We start from the raw sequence: 16,340 nt of genomic DNA, 5'->3' as shown, positions 1-16,340 counted from the left end.
GTATGTTTAAGTACAACCAGTCTCCCAGCGACAGCCAATCCTAAGCGTTCGATGAGTAGCAGACCCACAGCTCAACGTACAAGAGAGCGTCTTTTCCGAACCAACATCAAGCATCGCCAGAACTCCAACCACATGTACGGACTATCCTTCGAAACAACTGCTACACCATTTTCCAAAAGACTATCGCTTCGACCAAGACGGCGAAGAACTCAGACAAAACGACTGGTGCAAGATCTTTTCGAGAACGGATGCATTGTGATGGTGATACAAATCGTTCGCTCACCGCTAGTCAAGTCGCGCCGAGACGGACCTGTGACGAAGAAATCCTCTTATAGCCCACGTTCCTAAATCCTTCCGGTTCGAGCCGACTCGCTGTCGACGGATCCGTTGCCTGCCGATCTCTGACTTGTTCGTCCAATGTTGTGGTATTTTTGAACACTCTGCATGATCCTGTAGGCAGCGGCACGATCATGGGCGACAGGCTGAGGAAGATTCGGAACGTCTCCACCGTCGGTGGATTCCGGTTCCTTGAGCACGGCATGCGGCGTGGCAGTACCACTCTTCAGCCTCACGGAACGGTCGCTGTATACAGAGGAAGATCTCCGAGTAGCGGGGCGGCGCGATCTCGCCCGATCGGCAAAGGGGAAAGATTCTCCGGTTGCCAAGTTCGCCGTCGCAATGCTCATACTAGGGGTTTTGGAGAGATACTCTGCAACAGGATCGAGGCTGGCCAGGGCGCGGTACAGCTCATGATCGAGTGGATACGACTCCTCAATGAGTACTTCGGTCAACTCTTCAGCCGTCCCTGTTATTCTCTTCGTCCTCACCTGTTCAACGTTATTCGCCAGCGATTGCCTTTGCAATGCATTTCCAAGACGACGGCGAATTGGCAGCATGTGTAGTGTTGAGAACGATGCTTGTACACCACGCTTCTTGGCCTCGAGGCGCTCAATATCCTGTCTCAGCTCGTGTTGCGCCAAGATGAGGGACTGCAACCTTTCGATATTGGCTGCAGATTGAGGCCCATGAGACATGTTTCCGGGCACCTTCACATTGTGACAGAGTCGGCACTTGAGTACATCCGCCTCTAGGATTCCATCCTCACCTAGTGCCATCTCGATCGTTTTTTTGTTCGCACTGTACTGAGCCGCTCGAGCCCTGAGTGAGTCGTCTCCGAGTTCCAGGTCCGGGGCTATACTGGCCATCTCGATCGTCCGAAGACTCCAATCCCTTGGCCGATAATCCCAGGTTCCGAATGTGAATCCACCTGGCACTAGTGAAGGTGTGAAATTACTCGGCGAAGGCAACAGGTTGCTCAACCGTTCATGCAGCGGCATCTTTGTGTTCTTGCGCTCAGGACAGGTTGGCCGGGTTGGATCAGCGTTGGGGTCATCGATGCATGTTGCTCGCCTTTTAGCTTCCTCGTTCAAGCGCTCGGTACGATCGAAGAAGACATCGTCCACTTCGTACTTGGGGAAACCGCTAAGGTAAAGTTGAAAGACTTTGTGGCGATCGGGCTTCCGCTCGGAGAGGTTGAGTGGCTCGCTATGTTCGTCTCTAGCTGGTATCGTGGAACGGGAGAACTGAGAGTTGACGCGAGAGTAGCTTGGATCTGCTGACGCAAGTTAACATTTGACCATGGGCTTCGTAAGTAGAGAGGTAGTAACACGCAACAAGAACTTACCATTCTCGTCATCGGCCAGAACCACCTTATCCGCCACACCCTTCGGCTCAGCCAGCCCATCCTCCCAATAGGATCTCGCCTCCTCCTCCTTTTGTGCATCATACAAGTCAAGACAGGAGGGCCTAGAGGAGGTGCAAGAGGATCTAGCTTTAGCCCTGCCATCCTCCCAACTCAAAGATTTCGAGTTATCCCGACCGCTGTTCGATGCGCTCAATGTGATAGCTATCATAGCATCATCTCCGCGAATTTGGAAACGCGACACTGGGGTAAGATCGGGAGATGGAGTTTCTTCCCCCTCTTCCTTCTCCCACTCTCCCTCCTCGTCCTCTATGTCATATTCCTCCCGCCCATTCAACACTACCTGGCGTCTCCTACTAGGTCCAGGTGATCCATGAACCTGCTCCGATCCAGCCGACTCCAACGCCGCATCATTCAGCGATTCCGGAAACCTCTCCGTCGCAGCAACGTAAAAGTCTGCAAACGAGGATAGTTGGGAGGATATAGAGGACAATCTTCTACCTTTTCCCATCTCTCGAGACGTCATTTTGGCTTCTGCGGTGCGGGATGAGTTTGAAAGCGTTTCGTTGCAGGTAGTATGTGGCTCCTGTGAGTTATCTGGCTTGGCGGGATCGGATGGTGATTCTGGGAATTTCTGAGTTACAACGTTGTGGATAGGTTTTGGTAGAGATGTAGCGGATGATGATCTTGTGTTTTTGTCGAAAGATGGTGATTGAAGTTTTGTGGTAGCTCTTGCGGTGGCTCTTGCAGTGGCTCTAACTGCTGCCTCTACGGTGCGTGCTTCATGAGAGGCGATACGTGCATTAAGGAGTTCGGAGCTTCTCGCCGAGCGAGGTGACGGGGTAGGTGTGAGTGCTCGTATAGGGGACGGTGGGATACAATGTGCGTCCATTGGGCAGGGTGATAGGGTAGGTGCGGGTGCAGCTGTCGGCTTGTACGCGGATGAGAAAGGATTTGTGGGATGAAGTCCAGAGTGGGCTTTTCCATTCTTCTTGTTGGTGGAGGGGGGAAAGATAGAGGGTGGTGAGGATGCTAGGGTGCTGTTGTTGGAGTGGAGGTCGGCGTTAGATATGGCATCGATGTCCAAGTCGTCATACAAGAACCAAGAGTCGGGTATGAGGTCGTTGTCTGGAAGGTTGGCGGATGGAGAGGAAGATGTAGCATCGTTAGCAACGTCATCGCCTGCATCAACGCGGCTGTCGGGGTGGTATTCCATTGTTTTGGTCAGTTGGAATTGATTCGTTTCTTGTACTATTTGTTGCACTGAAACTGAAAAATGTTGTGGTATAAGAAAGAGGCTTCTGTTGTTAAGAAGGTGAGGAGCTGCCACTAGAGAGCATTACGAAGTCAACATCTTGAGTAGTATCCCTTTCATTCTCCCTCTACGTGGCCTCCTACCACACCAGTCATGCGAAGATACTTCCAATGAGTGATAATAGCCTCAGGGTCATCTAATGATGCATTGATAAGGTACATAGTTCGGGTCAGGGTCCTGACGATACCGCGATGATATCACATTGTCAGCACGGAATGATCAACGACAACCCCTGTATTGCGCGAACAAACGATCCACTGAACGTAATTATGTTGATATCCGTCGTTTTGAGATGGATACTGAGTAGTGTCACGGGCACGATTCTGTTTGTATAGGGAGGGAAGGAAGGAACTTAGTTCATAAATGAACGAGAACGGTGGGTGCGAGAGGGAAGATGATTGTATCACAACCCTTGCGGTGTATTACGCGTTGATGTTATGAAACAAGTGATATCAGTACCAGCGCACTGTATGAGCCCTTGAACCTGTGCATAATCGGGATCAGGGTCCTCACGATAGAATGACGAAGTCGCAAATCTCAACAAAAGTACCCAACAAGCGTGTTTGTATTGCTTAGAACAATTCGACCAATAAATACGAACATTGGTGATCGCTCCGTTGATGCGGAGTAGATAGAACCACGTGTCAAAGTCGCGAAAACGATCCACTATGCATTGAAAAGAGCACGGGCCAAAGGTACGTTTCCTCTTTTGATGTTGACTAATCTGGTACTTTAAGGAAGATTTTAGACCTTTACGCACATACATGCCAGACCATACACACTAGTTATTCGAGAAGTGAAATAAAGAAGAATTAAGCGCTGGGGAAAGTAGATCAGAGAATAGAGATGGTGTTAGCCTACACGCGTCAGTCTCATTGGCTCGTATTGTCAATATTGTATCCATTGTACACAGGTTGTAACACAGTTCATTCATTTGACAGCCTTGTACAGGTCAACAGTTCCGAGATGCCTCATAATGTCACATACTCCAGTCAGATCGTTGCAAATCTCTACCACTTTCGTTCTTCGATATCCAATTGGGTCTCAGCTATCTTGATTGAAATCCTCGCTCGGCACGCTCTCAGTCTCGGAGATGTACTGATCAACGCCCTCGTACCTCCACCGCTTGAAGTACGCCTTTGGAGTGGCAGCCGGGCAATCCAGACCGGACCCAGCTCCATTGCAGGTAGCATAGATACCGATCAGCGTCCCCACAAACGATCCTGACGGACTCAGCTGCGCCGTTGAAGCTCTGCCAAAGGAGATCTGTTTTGATTTGTCACTCGATGGCATCGCCGCAAAAACGTACGTCCTTGGATCCGGCATCGTGATCTGAAGCCGCATTGGCTTTCCAAGCCAAGACGCAGGCACAGGCGTCTTCTTCTCCTGCTGTTCCGTAGAGTTGTAGTGTAGATATGTCGTTCCATTATTGCGCACGAGACCAAGCTGGATGTTCGCTGTTTGCCACAGGAAAGCGGTCACCCCAGCCTCTTGCCCATCGGCTTTCGGGTCGAACGATAAATCCACGCTGAATTTGAATGTGCTGTCCGTTTGGCGGCGCCCGATGAAATTTACAGCCCTCGTAGCTGGTTCAGATGTGTTGAACGATCCGGCGAGATTGTTGCGGCCGAGCGCGACTTGAAGGCCTTTATGCGTGGTCTTGAATGCGCCGTCACGAGGGACGCGCCAGTACACGAGGTTGCGTGGGATCGCTGAGCCGTGAGGAAAGTCGTATACATCTGGGTCCGAATTAAACGGCCCGTCGCCTTGAAGATCCCTTGAACGCGCAGGTAGTTGCCAGCCGGTCATGTTGCCTTGTACGGGTTGGAACACAGGCCATTCGCCGGACTTCCATGTCACCGGCGTGAGCACGGTTTCGCGGCCCATGGGGAAGGAGGTGCCATTTAGGCCCACGCGGGTCGCAAGCGCGACAGACCACCATTCGCCGTTGTTGTCTTGGAAGAGATCTGCATGGCCGACGGTCTGGAAGTACTCTGATGTGCCGCGGTTTGTCAAATGTGGGTTGAACGGGGAGGGGTAGTACGGTCCCGTAATATTCCTCGCGCGAGCCATGGTGACAGAGTGATCTTCGGCTGTTCCACCTTCAGCAATCAGCAGATAGTACCATCCGTCTTTCTTGTAGATGTGTGGGCCTTCTGGCCAGACGCCGCCCGTGCCATTCCAGAGCTGTACGATAGGTCCCATCGCGCCAGTGTCTATGTTCATCTCCTGCAAGATGATGCCTTGAGTCGCAACATAAAACTTGCCGTCATCATCCCAGAAAAGATCGGGATCAATCTTGCCAGCTTCGAATCTTACCGGATCGCTCCAGGACTCGTCGTCAAATGGATTCGTAGACTTGAACAAAACACCTGCCAATTGACCCGATCCGAGGTATTCGCAAATCACGTAGAAAACACCCTCGTGGAACCGGATAGTCGCTGCGTACATGCCCTCTTGTTGGCCTTTGGTGGCATAGCTATAGCCTGGAAGCTGGGATTCGCGGTTCCATGCATGGCTGATGTGTTTCCAGTCGATCAGGTCTTTAGACGCATAAATTGGCAGTCCGGGAAATGAGATGAAGGTGGAGGTTACGCAGAAGAACGTCCCATTCACGTTGACGCATGATGGATCGCTGTGCCAGCCTGGAAGTACCGGGTTGAGGAATGTCGAGTTCTGTGCGAGCGCTGGATTTGAACATGCGAGTACAGCTGCCATGACCCTCAGTAAGAAGCGCATCTTGAACTATTCCACGAGATCGCGACAGAATGTACTCAGATACCCTGTGCGTGGCAATGTAGAAAGCTTTATGCGTACCCTTGGCCTTAAGATGAAAAGTGTGCTACCCGCTTATGAAGCACGATCGACGAACATCTCGCATGTCGGTTGTACTCATTTAGCCAGACTACTTCCGTGGTGCTGTTGACATGGAGCATGCGACGTATTTTACCTAGTACGCGGGGTGACACGATGAGCTGCAGAGCCACCGGGCTTTGTTGAGCCTCAAAAAATTCAGGGCACCACAGAAAGTGCGGGGAAAGGCATGTTGATCCTTGCGAATGCACCCGCTGACGTCACAATTTCTCCGTGCCTCATAATCGGATAGAAGCCGTTGTATTCTGTTTCGTGGAAAGTAGGTGTGTGGCCAAATTGCAGCTTCCTGCCGTAAAATAGCACGTGCTTCAAGCTAAACACCATCATGGTACTTTGTGAGTGTGCTAAAATTTCTTCCACTATGTTCAGTCTTGAACGAAGCACTCATATAGGTATCTACAATCACGAAGTCGCACCAACACTCCCTAACCGCCGTACCAGCAACAACAATTCCGGGCGGTTGCATAAACAGCCAAATTACCGCACGGGTGTCCCAAATCAACGCACCAGAAGCGAATCGGAGCAATGAGATGGGTCTGTCCGAGCATTAATGCGATGCTAGGTGCTTCCGATAACGCAACTTTCTGACTGTCGCACTTGAAGACTGAAGCGAAGTCGAGGTTACAATGCGAAGTGAGTTGAGTGTTAGGAAGAAAGAAGAAAGAATCGGGCTAGAGATATTGAATCGCAATTGGCAAATCCTCCAAGATTGTGCCAAATGACTCTTCGCCAGACCTCCGTTCGTGACCTACATATCCCCCTCTCTCGTTCGACACGGATTGGCTGTGTGGACATGAGAGGACGATGCTCATCCAAGGCCGACGAAACCTTCAAGAGGGACATCTAAAATCTTCCAAGACTCGCCTCAACGATACCGAATGTGTGGAAGCTCCGCATCGTCCCCGAGCACGACTTATAGGACGAGCATTTACGCGGAGGCGTGAGATGGTGCGCGTTCCTTTCGCGCAGAAGTGGGGCATCACGGCTCGGAGCCGACGGCTCCGCTCTTGGGAAACCCAAAGCTGAGATCGCGCAATTGTTGAAGTCGGCGCCATGTTCTTCGTGCAGGAAGTCGGTCGCACTCGCGTTGCCGTCAAATCTGGCAATTGGGTTAGTGAAGTGTGTTGACTGATCAAATTGTGTGATCGTAGCCCGACCCGGTTTTCCGAGCCTGATGCCGTCTCATTTGCATCGCGTCAGTTCAACAGTGTGAGTATGCATTCGCGAACTGCACCGGCTCACTATAAAGCTTGGAAAACCTTGGGTGATTTGATGGGAATCCGTCCTAGGGTAGACCCTAGCATCAACTTTCCCCACTTCACTACGCATGTAGATCGCAGTTCAGCACCACATCCGTTTTAGGATCCAACTGCGGTCAGCGCGGGATTAGCTCAAAAGTCATGGCCTGATTTCGAACACGAGCAGCAATGGACTGATGCCAAGCAGTGCCATCGGTCCTCAGTAGCCGGGAAAGAGGAAAAATGTACCGTGAAGACGGGGAAGAGTGAATAAGGGCAGACCAGATCTCCGGAGAAGCGAGGCAAGTAGAAGCATTCAATGAGTCGAGGTGAAGTTCGAGCAACTTGATAGGTACCAACGATCAGCTGACGAGCGGATCTTTTCCCCTCTCTTGTCGAAACGCCATCCACTTCCGATCCGCCGCTAGGAGAACATGTGCGGAGCTTTAGAGAATGGTAGATACGGTAGTTTGTTCTATAAAGATACCTAGCAGTCACTTCCGAAACTGAACAGTATCTTTCAGAGTACTCTGCACCTTTTCCTTTGGCACAATCAATTCTGCTGATCCAGTCTCGAACCATAACAGTATCGTAGCCAACTATGAAGGCGCTCATCTATAATGGAGTCGGAAAGTGCAAGCTTGTAGACAAGGAAATCCCTCGGCTTGACGGTGGCCTCGACGCTCTGGTAAAGATGCAGCGAACAACCATCTGTGGCTCAGACCTTCACATCCTCAAAGGAGATGTCCCCACGTGCACGGTCGGTAGGACTTTGGGCCACGAGGGTATTGGCGTGATTGAGGAAATCGGACAAGAGGTCAAGAATTTCAAAAGGGGCGACCGAGTGCTGATTCGATGTATCACTTGCTGCGGTACCTGTCAGTTCTGCAAAAAGAAGTGAGTACTCATATCACTCCACGAAGTCCTTGAACTTGCTGACCTTCGTGTCCCAGCATGGCTGACTGCTGTGTAAAGGCAGGCTGGATACTCGGCCACACCGTTGATGGAAGCCAGGCTGAATATGTTCGCATCAAGTACGCCGACACGTCCCTATACCATGTACCCGACGGCGTCGATGAGCGCACACTGCTTTTATTCAGCGACATCCTCCCAACAGGCTTGGAAGTCGGCGTCCTCCGTGGAAAGGTGACTCCCGGATGTACTGTTGCAATAGTGGGAGCAGGACCGGTGGGTCTTGCAGCTGGACTGACCGCGCAGCTCTATGCGCCCCGCAAGCTTGTCTTCTTTGACATGGATGACTACCGTCTCTCCGTCGCCAAGAGAATGGGCGCCACACACGTCTATAACGCCAGTAACCTAAAAGGCACAGTCCGGGATCTTGCAGCAGAGCACATCGACGAGGCCGATGGCTTTGACGTCGTCATGGAAGCCGTTGGGATCCCCGCGACCTTTAACATGTGTGAGGAACTTGTCGGAAAAGGCGGGCATATTGCAAATATTGGCGTGCATGGGAAGAGTGTCAACTTACACATCGAGCGGCTGTGGGCTAGGAGCACGACAATTAGTATGGCGCTGGTGTCGGCGCACACGATTCCGACGTTGTTGGATTTGTTTGCTGCCGGCAAGATTAACGGGAGCGCAATGGTCACGCACGGTAAGCATGTCCTCCCGTTCAGTACAACGTGTGCAAGTTTTGGAAAGTGAATTTTGTGCTGACAGCTCGCCCTCGCAGACTTCAAGTTCAGTGAAATCGAGAAAGCTTACGATCATTTCGGACGGGCAGCCGAGACAAAGTCTTTGAAGGTCAGCATTGAGTTTCAGACGTGATGGGCAGAGGCCGAATCTGAGAGGAGAGAGGGAGGACTGTATGCAAACTGTAGTCATTGTACCTAAGAATAATCAGAAGTTTGCAGCTCGAGCTGCATCGTTAGTTGACCGGATGGATGTGTAGAGTAGAGGGTGTTTCTCTCCGGAAGCGCGGCGCGCTACCGTGATAGCGTCAACGCCGCAAAACTCTATTGAAGGTACGCTACCTGGTCTGACAGCCGAACAGCAGGACGGCTGCGAGAACAAAGACCATAACAAGGTATGTGCGGGACGGAATCAGGCTTCGACGCATGTGGACTCGGAGACAAGTAGAAGACGGGTGGATGAGCCAAACGGCACCACTCAAAGTAGGTGATGCAAAACGGAACCCAAATAGATGTACCAAGATAGATTACATCTCTGGGAGGCCACGGGATAGGATCATATCAGCCTGCGAGGCGCAGACGCAAAAGTATGATGTCAATAAGTACGACGCTCTATCAGAAAGACGAACAGGCTAGAGCTAAATTTCCAACACGATCTTGTTTTTCCAATAGTGCAGTATATGAGGCACGTCGATAGTAAGGGGTTGGTAGTCGCGTTAGACTAACGCGCAATAGCAAGTGCACCATGACGTGTGCCAAACCACGCGACTAACCTCAACATTTCCTTTTGTTTAACTGTACGACATCTGGTAGCATCAATTCGTTGCCCATCTATTCACATCAACTTATCCGCAAACCACTTACAAACATTACCTGGCTATCATGACGCACACCAAGAAACGCCTCGAAAAGGAATTCCAGAGCTTGCGAAAAAGTCCAGCTGACGGCTATCACGTCGAGCTCAAACATGGCGACATCTTCGAATGGATCGGCACTCTCCACGGCCTTGATAATTCCCCCTACGAAGGCGGTAATTTCGCCTTTCACATACAATTCACCGAAGACTACCCAGAGAAGCCGCCCAAAGTCAACTTCATGACCAAAATCTACCATCCCAATGTTGACGTAAGGACGGGTGTTGTCAGTTGGAAGATGCTGGGAGAGGACTGGCATCACAACAACACAATGGAGAAGGTACTGATGAGCTTGAGGACTTTGTTGGATCATCCGGAGTTGGAGAGCGCGGTGGAGGTGAAGATCGCGAATGAGTATGCGAATTCAAGAGGGGCTTTCGAAATGCACGCGAAACAGTGGACGCTGAAGTGTGCTAAGGAAGATTCTGTGTAACCTGATTTTACGTAGAGGAAGAGAAGGCGAACCATAGACTGCACAGCGATCCCGCATGAATCGGTCAGGCAAGAGGAGCGAATGAATGTGATTAGTGTGTACCTTGATGGCGTTTCTGTTGCATTTTTACCTAAAGGGCATGAAGAAGCTTTCGCAGATGGTGGGAATGGTGGTAGAACGAGCCTTAGACGCAACGTCGGCGGATTTGTTGTGGATGGGGTTGTGAGAAGGAGGGAGGACAGCGTGAGGAGGGAATGTGACGATGGTGCGTTACCGATAACAGCGAGAAAGTAGGAGTGATAGAAGAAGAGGAAAACAAGACCCATTGCAAAGTCATCCAAGACATCAGTGATAACTTGAACGTCTGACAACTTTGCGGGTTAGTGATACCTAGGTATTGCAAACTAGATGAGATAAAGACAGGATAATGGGATTTACTGTCGCATCAAATCCTTTAGAGATTGATATTGAACTCCGTACCCATTGTTGCCAACGAAGTCCAAATTCCACTCGACATCGCCATGCTGTCGTCCACCAGCCAAGCTGAACCGAGATTCCGGTTCCACCAAAGTCGGCACGTCGCTTTCTTTCCCTGTCCAAGGCCCTATACCTCTGCCTTCAGCTGCTATGCGTTGCAACTGGAATGTGGATGATTCCATCCACTCTTGAGTCTTGTAGAGACCGTGCCCTGTGTGGCGTTGTATCCAAGTGAACAACGGCCGGATGACATAGCTGCAAAGAATGCACAAAAGGCCAAACGAGATAGTAGCTGCCATGTAGATGACAGAGAAAGAGGTATGCCGTGCACTACGTATCTTGATACTGCCGCAAAGGTTGCGCAATTCTGGATCCTGTGGTTGTTCGACGTACTGCAAGCTTGAGCTGGTGCTGCTGACATTGTATTCACTGGGGCGACTGTATGCCACAGTTCCACGTTGTGTGTTCGAGAGAGATACGTTCATCCAGTTCATGACCTCGGTTTCCCATTGATTTGAAGGCAGGTTTGCAGACATCTTGAAACCAAACCCGCCATCCCAAAGTGCATCTTGCGCGATCAGGTTCTCCTGGCCAATGAATCCGAGCTGCCACTGCAGCTGGCTGTTTGATAATATCTTTGCTAAAAAGTAGTAGAGGGCCTTCTGAGTAGGATTGAAGTCTGTAAGTGTGGTACCGTTCCATCGGGCTCTATTGGCGAATAAGAGATCTGGAAAGAGTTTGTAGAGGCCAGTAAGTGGAGTACAAGAATGTAAACCTTCGGTTACAGGATTCGATATCGCAGAAGAGTCGGCTGAACCTGCTTTGCAAAACTGATATTGCTCTTGACAGCCAAGGAAGGACAGCGGACTCGGCGCTACGCAATTCATGGGAGTCAATGACCCCTGGAACACAGTGCAATTATCTGCGCGAAACCAAGGATCTGAGACTGAGGCACTGAACAGGTTCCTATTTGTCAACCCGATAACAGTAGTATCTGCCGTTGTGTTTAATAAGTCATCGATTGGTGTGAACTGACTCCAGACCGGGTTCGGAGGTAGGTCAAGGATGGCACTACTGATTCTATGATGTGTCAGTGTGAACTTCTAGATTTCAAGAGGGAAAGTGATTGAGTAAGAGACATGGTGCCGACATATGTGGGTAGGTATGCCAGTGGCAGCCAATACGGTGTGAGGCGAGGGCATCAGATGACAAGAGCAAGAAGAGGGTATGACTGACTGAAGACTGTAAGACTGAACACCTTGCATCCATTGAATCTCGTCCATGCCAGAGGTGTAATTTAAGCCGCTAACAGGCTGCCCAAGGGTCATCGTCTGCGGACCAAACGCGTAGGACTTTACTTTCGTGTCGAGTGGTAGACTTGTTGCAAAAGCTATCTCTGGTATTATCTGCTGCCAACCAGTCGTGTACTTCTCCCCAGCCAGAGGTACGCATGTGAGAACCTTTCTCACGGAGAGAGCATCCTCCGGACGTGTGTTGACTCCCAGATGAATATCGGAACGCAGCTTACCCGTATCAAGGGAGATAGCGGGGCCATTGCATGCCTTCTCATTGAAAGGACACGTTACATTCCGATTGACAATGAAAGGCAAGGATGGCTGCACGAGGTTGTTGCAAGCTGTTGACTTTTCTCCGAAATGGCCGTAGCAAGACCGCGAGTGACTAGCACTTCTGCGCAAGGCTTTACGCAGCATGACGGTGATTATATTCATGTGTTCGTACAGCTTTTCTCTTGGGATGGAGTAGGAGTTGTCGGGCGTGGGTTCCGGTGGGTTTAGATAGGTAGCTTCTTGGACCCAGCCGCAGTGCCGGTCAATGGTAAGCACACTCGGATCCCGAGCGGCGATAATTGTGATCGAGAAGCCACCTCCTAGCGCAAAAATAAGAGCGTACAGACTTGCAAATAATAACAAGACCACGCTCTTGCAATAGACCTTGGACCCGCCGTGGCGGTGTGCCCATGCTATCCTGCTCAGGTGGCTGATGACAGAGGCGCTACTCTCGGTGTTACGGAGCATGAGTTGTAGCTGATGGTGCGAACCAAGCTGCGGTTTGCTTGAAGAGTTGACTTGGTGGACGACAAAGGCGATCGTGCGCCACAGGCAGCGGCCGATGATCGTGATGAGTACGGTGAAAAAACCGACAAGAACCAGAGCCCATTGATTTGGTAGCGTCACGGTCCCACGAAGGACAGGATGATTACCTATTAGACTGTGTCAGAAAGACTTCATCGATGCATTGTGCACTCACTTTTATTATTCCAAAAGCCGCAATATACGGAGTCGCAGTCCCACCATGGTACCATTGTCAAGCTGTGATCTGAAATGGTATCACTGACAAGCGTGGGATGTGATGGAGTGGTCCTATATATGATGAAATAGTCGCCTTTCTTTAATAATAGTCTATCTAGATCTATCTTCAATTGTCTGACACCCGTAGTTCGAAATGCCTTTTGCTTGCAATATGGCTCGCGATTTCGGTACCTTGTTTTGATAGGCCCGTCGTAACTACGCAACTACCACTATCCAAAGAGCCGCTATAGGCACAGCCAACTGCGACTGACCGTTTTCCTACCCTGCCTGCTTCAGCTGCACATGTGACTTCCGTTCATCAGCCGCACACGTGACCACGCTCCAATTGTACGTCTCTCTACGTCACAGTACCAAAACAACATGTCTTACCCCGCCGCATTTTCTCACCCAAGCTTCTACTGTGCCACTTCAGCTTGGTGGCTGTGCTACGCTTAAGTCACCGCTGACCTTGATCCTCTTCTATTTACAGAACCAGTGGTCGAACCAACCCAGTCAGATCTGACTATATATACTGTAGACTATCTGCCATTGAGGTCTATCATCGCACAACTACCTACAGCTGCAACTTCATTTACACAATCTTCCCCATACAAACTTCGCCTCAGCTCTCATCATGCGCTTCTCCACCTCTGCCGTCGCTCTTGCCACCATCAGCTTCGCCTCTGCTCTACCAATGAACACGGACTCTTCTACTCTTACCAACTGCATTACACCATTCAGCAATCCTACATGCTCAAACATTATTAAGCCTGAGGCCACTTCCTTGTACGAGGTCTGGACAGGCGCAGTCCAACACAACAAGATCAACGGCAAGATCTCCAAGGATGGCAAGACCACCGACATCACTACCCTTCTTACCTTCAAATTCCCTCCTGAGTCTGCGGGCAAGACGTGTAGCTTCCACTTTGACCTTGCTTCTGATGCATCAGCAAAGGTCTCCGGTACAGGACAGTTTGATGTGTTTACCTCTCTTGCTCCTGCTACTGGCAGCACATCTTCCTGGCCTTCGGGTAACCTGAGGGACCAGCATTACGGTCGCATGACTGCGAAGCACGGTGGCGCAGCAACTTGGGTATCCGGGTTCCCTACTTTCGGTCAGGGCTTTCCTTGTCCGGCTGGGAACACATACGGTGGAGAGTTAGTGGGCGTAGGCGATGCTGATTTTATCGAGTGGGTCGCTGGAACATCAGGAGCATATATTCAATTCTAGTAGCAGAAGGTGATATTACTGGTCTTAGTAAGCTGTTTTAGTATTCAGCTGTCGTTTAGGATAGGGTTTTAGTAGTTAAAGAGCAATGCAAACGTACCTTAGCTACCTCCCTGCCTCTTTCGTACAGAGCTGCGCTCTGATGCTCAGTGAGAGGAGTACCAATTTGCTTCTGCTCAAGATCGTCCGACATGAGTCTCTCTGACTTCAGCGCAAGATCGATCACCTGGTCCGGCTGAATAGTGGCGTAGCCTCTATCGTGACACTTACTAACGCTGATTTTCATCGTGTTTATCCCTCAGCTGAGGGCGGAGAGGAAGGAGGCTTTAATGTCTAGCCAATACTAATCGTGCCTGGGAAGTCCCGATACTACATCCAACCCCATACACAATTTTCCGCCTCTGGTCATCGTTCCAATGATAGCGCACCAATTCAAGCCTTTATCCCTGCAGCCAGTCCCACAATAGAAGCGCGGAGGTAGTACGGATCCTTCTCAATCCTCTTTCTCACCTCCCCATTCCTCATCTCCTCAACATCCCAACTACACCACACAAACCGGCCATGCAAAAACTCCGCCTCTTGGCTAGCCGCCCAAACTGCAAAGTCGCCTGTTAATTCTTCATCGTCGAACCACTCAGGCTGCCCACCAATCGAGTCCCAATACTCGTTGAAAATGAGTCCTGGGTGGAAAGAAATGATTTGGGTGTTATGGGCTAAAATATCGGAGGCGAGGAGTTGGAAGAGAAGGGTTGAGGTTAGTTTTGAGAGGGTGTAGGCGGGACGGGAGATGACTTCGGGATGGGCCTGAGCGGCTATGGAGGCTGTGGAGATGTTGAGGATGAACTGTTTAGTTATACTCAGTCTACCGTAAGCTTGTAGGGTTTGGCGGAACACTTGGTCACCTTTCGCTTGTCAGGACTACTACCAGGCTGAGTGTGAAACTTCTCAGCGAAGTACAAGGGCGACTTGACGTTCGTCTCCACCTGGTTCCAGACCTCCTCCGTGCCCAGCTCTAACATCGATTTGGGTTCTGTGAACTTCGCTGCGTTGGCGACGTATACATCCACCACTATACCTTCTTCTGCAATTGACTGCCACAGCGCGTCGACATCTGCGGTGTTAGTCACATCGCAGGTCTGGATGATGATCTTGGTCCCTGTACCGGCTTCTTCGACGAGGCGAGCACGCGCTGTCTCGAGGACGCCAGCACGTCGGCCAATGAGGATAATGGTGGCCGCTGAGGCGCGAATGAAGGCTTTTGCCATGGCGAAACCGGCGCCGGTGCCGCCACCTGTGATAAGGATAGCTCGGCCAGCTTGGCTCAGCTCCGGGCGTGTTGGGGATATAGCGGCATACGGCTCACGGTGTATAGTCTTGGTGGCATCGGTGCGTCGGATTTCGGCAAGGACTTTTTTGAGGGACATGGTGACTGTGATCGAGCTTGGAGGGGTTGAAGGCTTCAGGGAGACGATTTGAAGTTCGAGAACAGAATTCGAGACGAACGCGTGTGGTAATTGTCGAAAGGATAAGATGTGGGTAGCAGATAAGATGGTCTGATGGGGTTGAACAGGCAAGCAATTATCCTTATACTTATAGTTGGTGAAGCTAGCAACAGCTTTCTAATACACTCGTCCGCATGCTTTCTCGAACGACTCGTATCGGGTAAGCGTCCGCAGCTGCAGATACAGGAGCTAGATGATTCGGGTTAGTTTCCGCACGCCTTGATGATTACCAATCTCACGTTGGACGTGTCTTTCCATGCTGCCTGCGACCACGGACGTTCGATTCTCAGTTGCTGTAACGATCAGGAAGCGGTACTATGGAATCGAAAGCATGCTCGGCTTGCGCCAAAGCACGAAGGCGATGCGGAAAACAAATACCACACTGTCTCCGCTGCCGGACACGGGGAATTAGCTGTCACTATCCGCTATCAAAGCCGTCGTCATTCGTTGTGCTCGCGAACAACGTTCCAGAGACCTTTGATTTCACACCCTTGCTCTTTGACTTTCAAGCGCCCTCTTTATCCTTCCCGCTCGGAGATGCACAAATTGAAACTTCGTGGTTCGCTTCACCACTGACATGGATGATCGATTCGGCTCCTCCTTCTTTAAGATCCAACCAGCAACGCTTCACTACCACAGACTTAACCCGACTCTTGCGAAAGGTAGTAGACTGGCTGACTGAGTGGGTTGAGCAGG

General features: G+C 50.7%; 7 protein-coding genes across 7 annotated transcripts; 3 read left to right on the top strand and 4 right to left on the bottom strand.

Annotated features, from left to right (window-relative positions):
* Positions 1-344: 344 nt before the first annotated feature.
* Positions 345-2,918, bottom strand: ALTATR162_LOCUS12022 (uncharacterized protein; the record flags this gene model as incomplete). The annotated part of the gene is made up of 2 exons (XM_043319667.1): positions 345-1,615; positions 1,685-2,918. 2 exons carry the CDS (start codon positions 2,916-2,918, stop codon positions 345-347), a joined length of 2,505 nt encoding a protein of 834 aa, XP_043175602.1.
* Positions 2,919-4,061: 1,143 nt separating this feature from the next.
* Positions 4,062-5,756, bottom strand: ALTATR162_LOCUS12021 (uncharacterized protein; the record flags this gene model as incomplete). Its single annotated transcript, XM_043319666.1, has 1 exon — positions 4,062-5,756. One exon carries the CDS (start codon positions 5,754-5,756, stop codon positions 4,062-4,064), a length of 1,695 nt encoding a protein of 564 aa, XP_043175601.1.
* Positions 5,757-7,730: 1,974 nt separating this feature from the next.
* ALTATR162_LOCUS12020 (uncharacterized protein) lies at positions 7,731-8,917 on the top strand (the record flags this gene model as incomplete). Its single annotated transcript, XM_043319665.1, has 3 exons — positions 7,731-8,026; positions 8,083-8,744; positions 8,823-8,917. 3 exons carry the CDS (start codon positions 7,731-7,733, stop codon positions 8,915-8,917), a joined length of 1,053 nt encoding a protein of 350 aa, XP_043175600.1.
* A 746-nt stretch (positions 8,918-9,663) lies between these two features.
* ALTATR162_LOCUS12019 (uncharacterized protein) lies at positions 9,664-10,128 on the top strand (the record flags this gene model as incomplete). The annotated part of the gene is made up of 1 exon (XM_043319664.1): positions 9,664-10,128. One exon carries the CDS (start codon positions 9,664-9,666, stop codon positions 10,126-10,128), a length of 465 nt encoding a protein of 154 aa, XP_043175599.1.
* Positions 10,129-10,562: 434 nt separating this feature from the next.
* Positions 10,563-12,928, bottom strand: ALTATR162_LOCUS12018 (uncharacterized protein; the record flags this gene model as incomplete). The annotated part of the gene is made up of 3 exons (XM_043319663.1): positions 10,563-11,685; positions 11,842-12,826; positions 12,874-12,928. 3 exons carry the CDS (start codon positions 12,926-12,928, stop codon positions 10,563-10,565), a joined length of 2,163 nt encoding a protein of 720 aa, XP_043175598.1.
* Positions 12,929-13,548: 620 nt separating this feature from the next.
* On the top strand, positions 13,549-14,145 carry ALTATR162_LOCUS12017 (uncharacterized protein; the record flags this gene model as incomplete). Its single annotated transcript, XM_043319662.1, has 1 exon — positions 13,549-14,145. One exon carries the CDS (start codon positions 13,549-13,551, stop codon positions 14,143-14,145), a length of 597 nt encoding a protein of 198 aa, XP_043175597.1.
* Positions 14,146-14,999: 854 nt separating this feature from the next.
* On the bottom strand, positions 15,000-15,566 carry ALTATR162_LOCUS12016 (uncharacterized protein; the record flags this gene model as incomplete). The annotated part of the gene is made up of 1 exon (XM_043319661.1): positions 15,000-15,566. One exon carries the CDS (start codon positions 15,564-15,566, stop codon positions 15,000-15,002), a length of 567 nt encoding a protein of 188 aa, XP_043175596.1.
* Positions 15,567-16,340: the final 774 nt, after the last annotated feature.

The sequence above is a fragment of the Alternaria atra genome (genome assembly GCF_907166805.1).
Source record: "Alternaria atra isolate CS162 genome assembly, contig: 37, whole genome shotgun sequence".
In the NCBI taxonomy this organism is placed as follows: Eukaryota; Fungi; Ascomycota; class Dothideomycetes; order Pleosporales; family Pleosporaceae; genus Alternaria; species Alternaria atra.
Note: the sequence above shows the minus strand (reverse complement) of the source record. Positions and strands in the feature narration are given on the sequence as shown.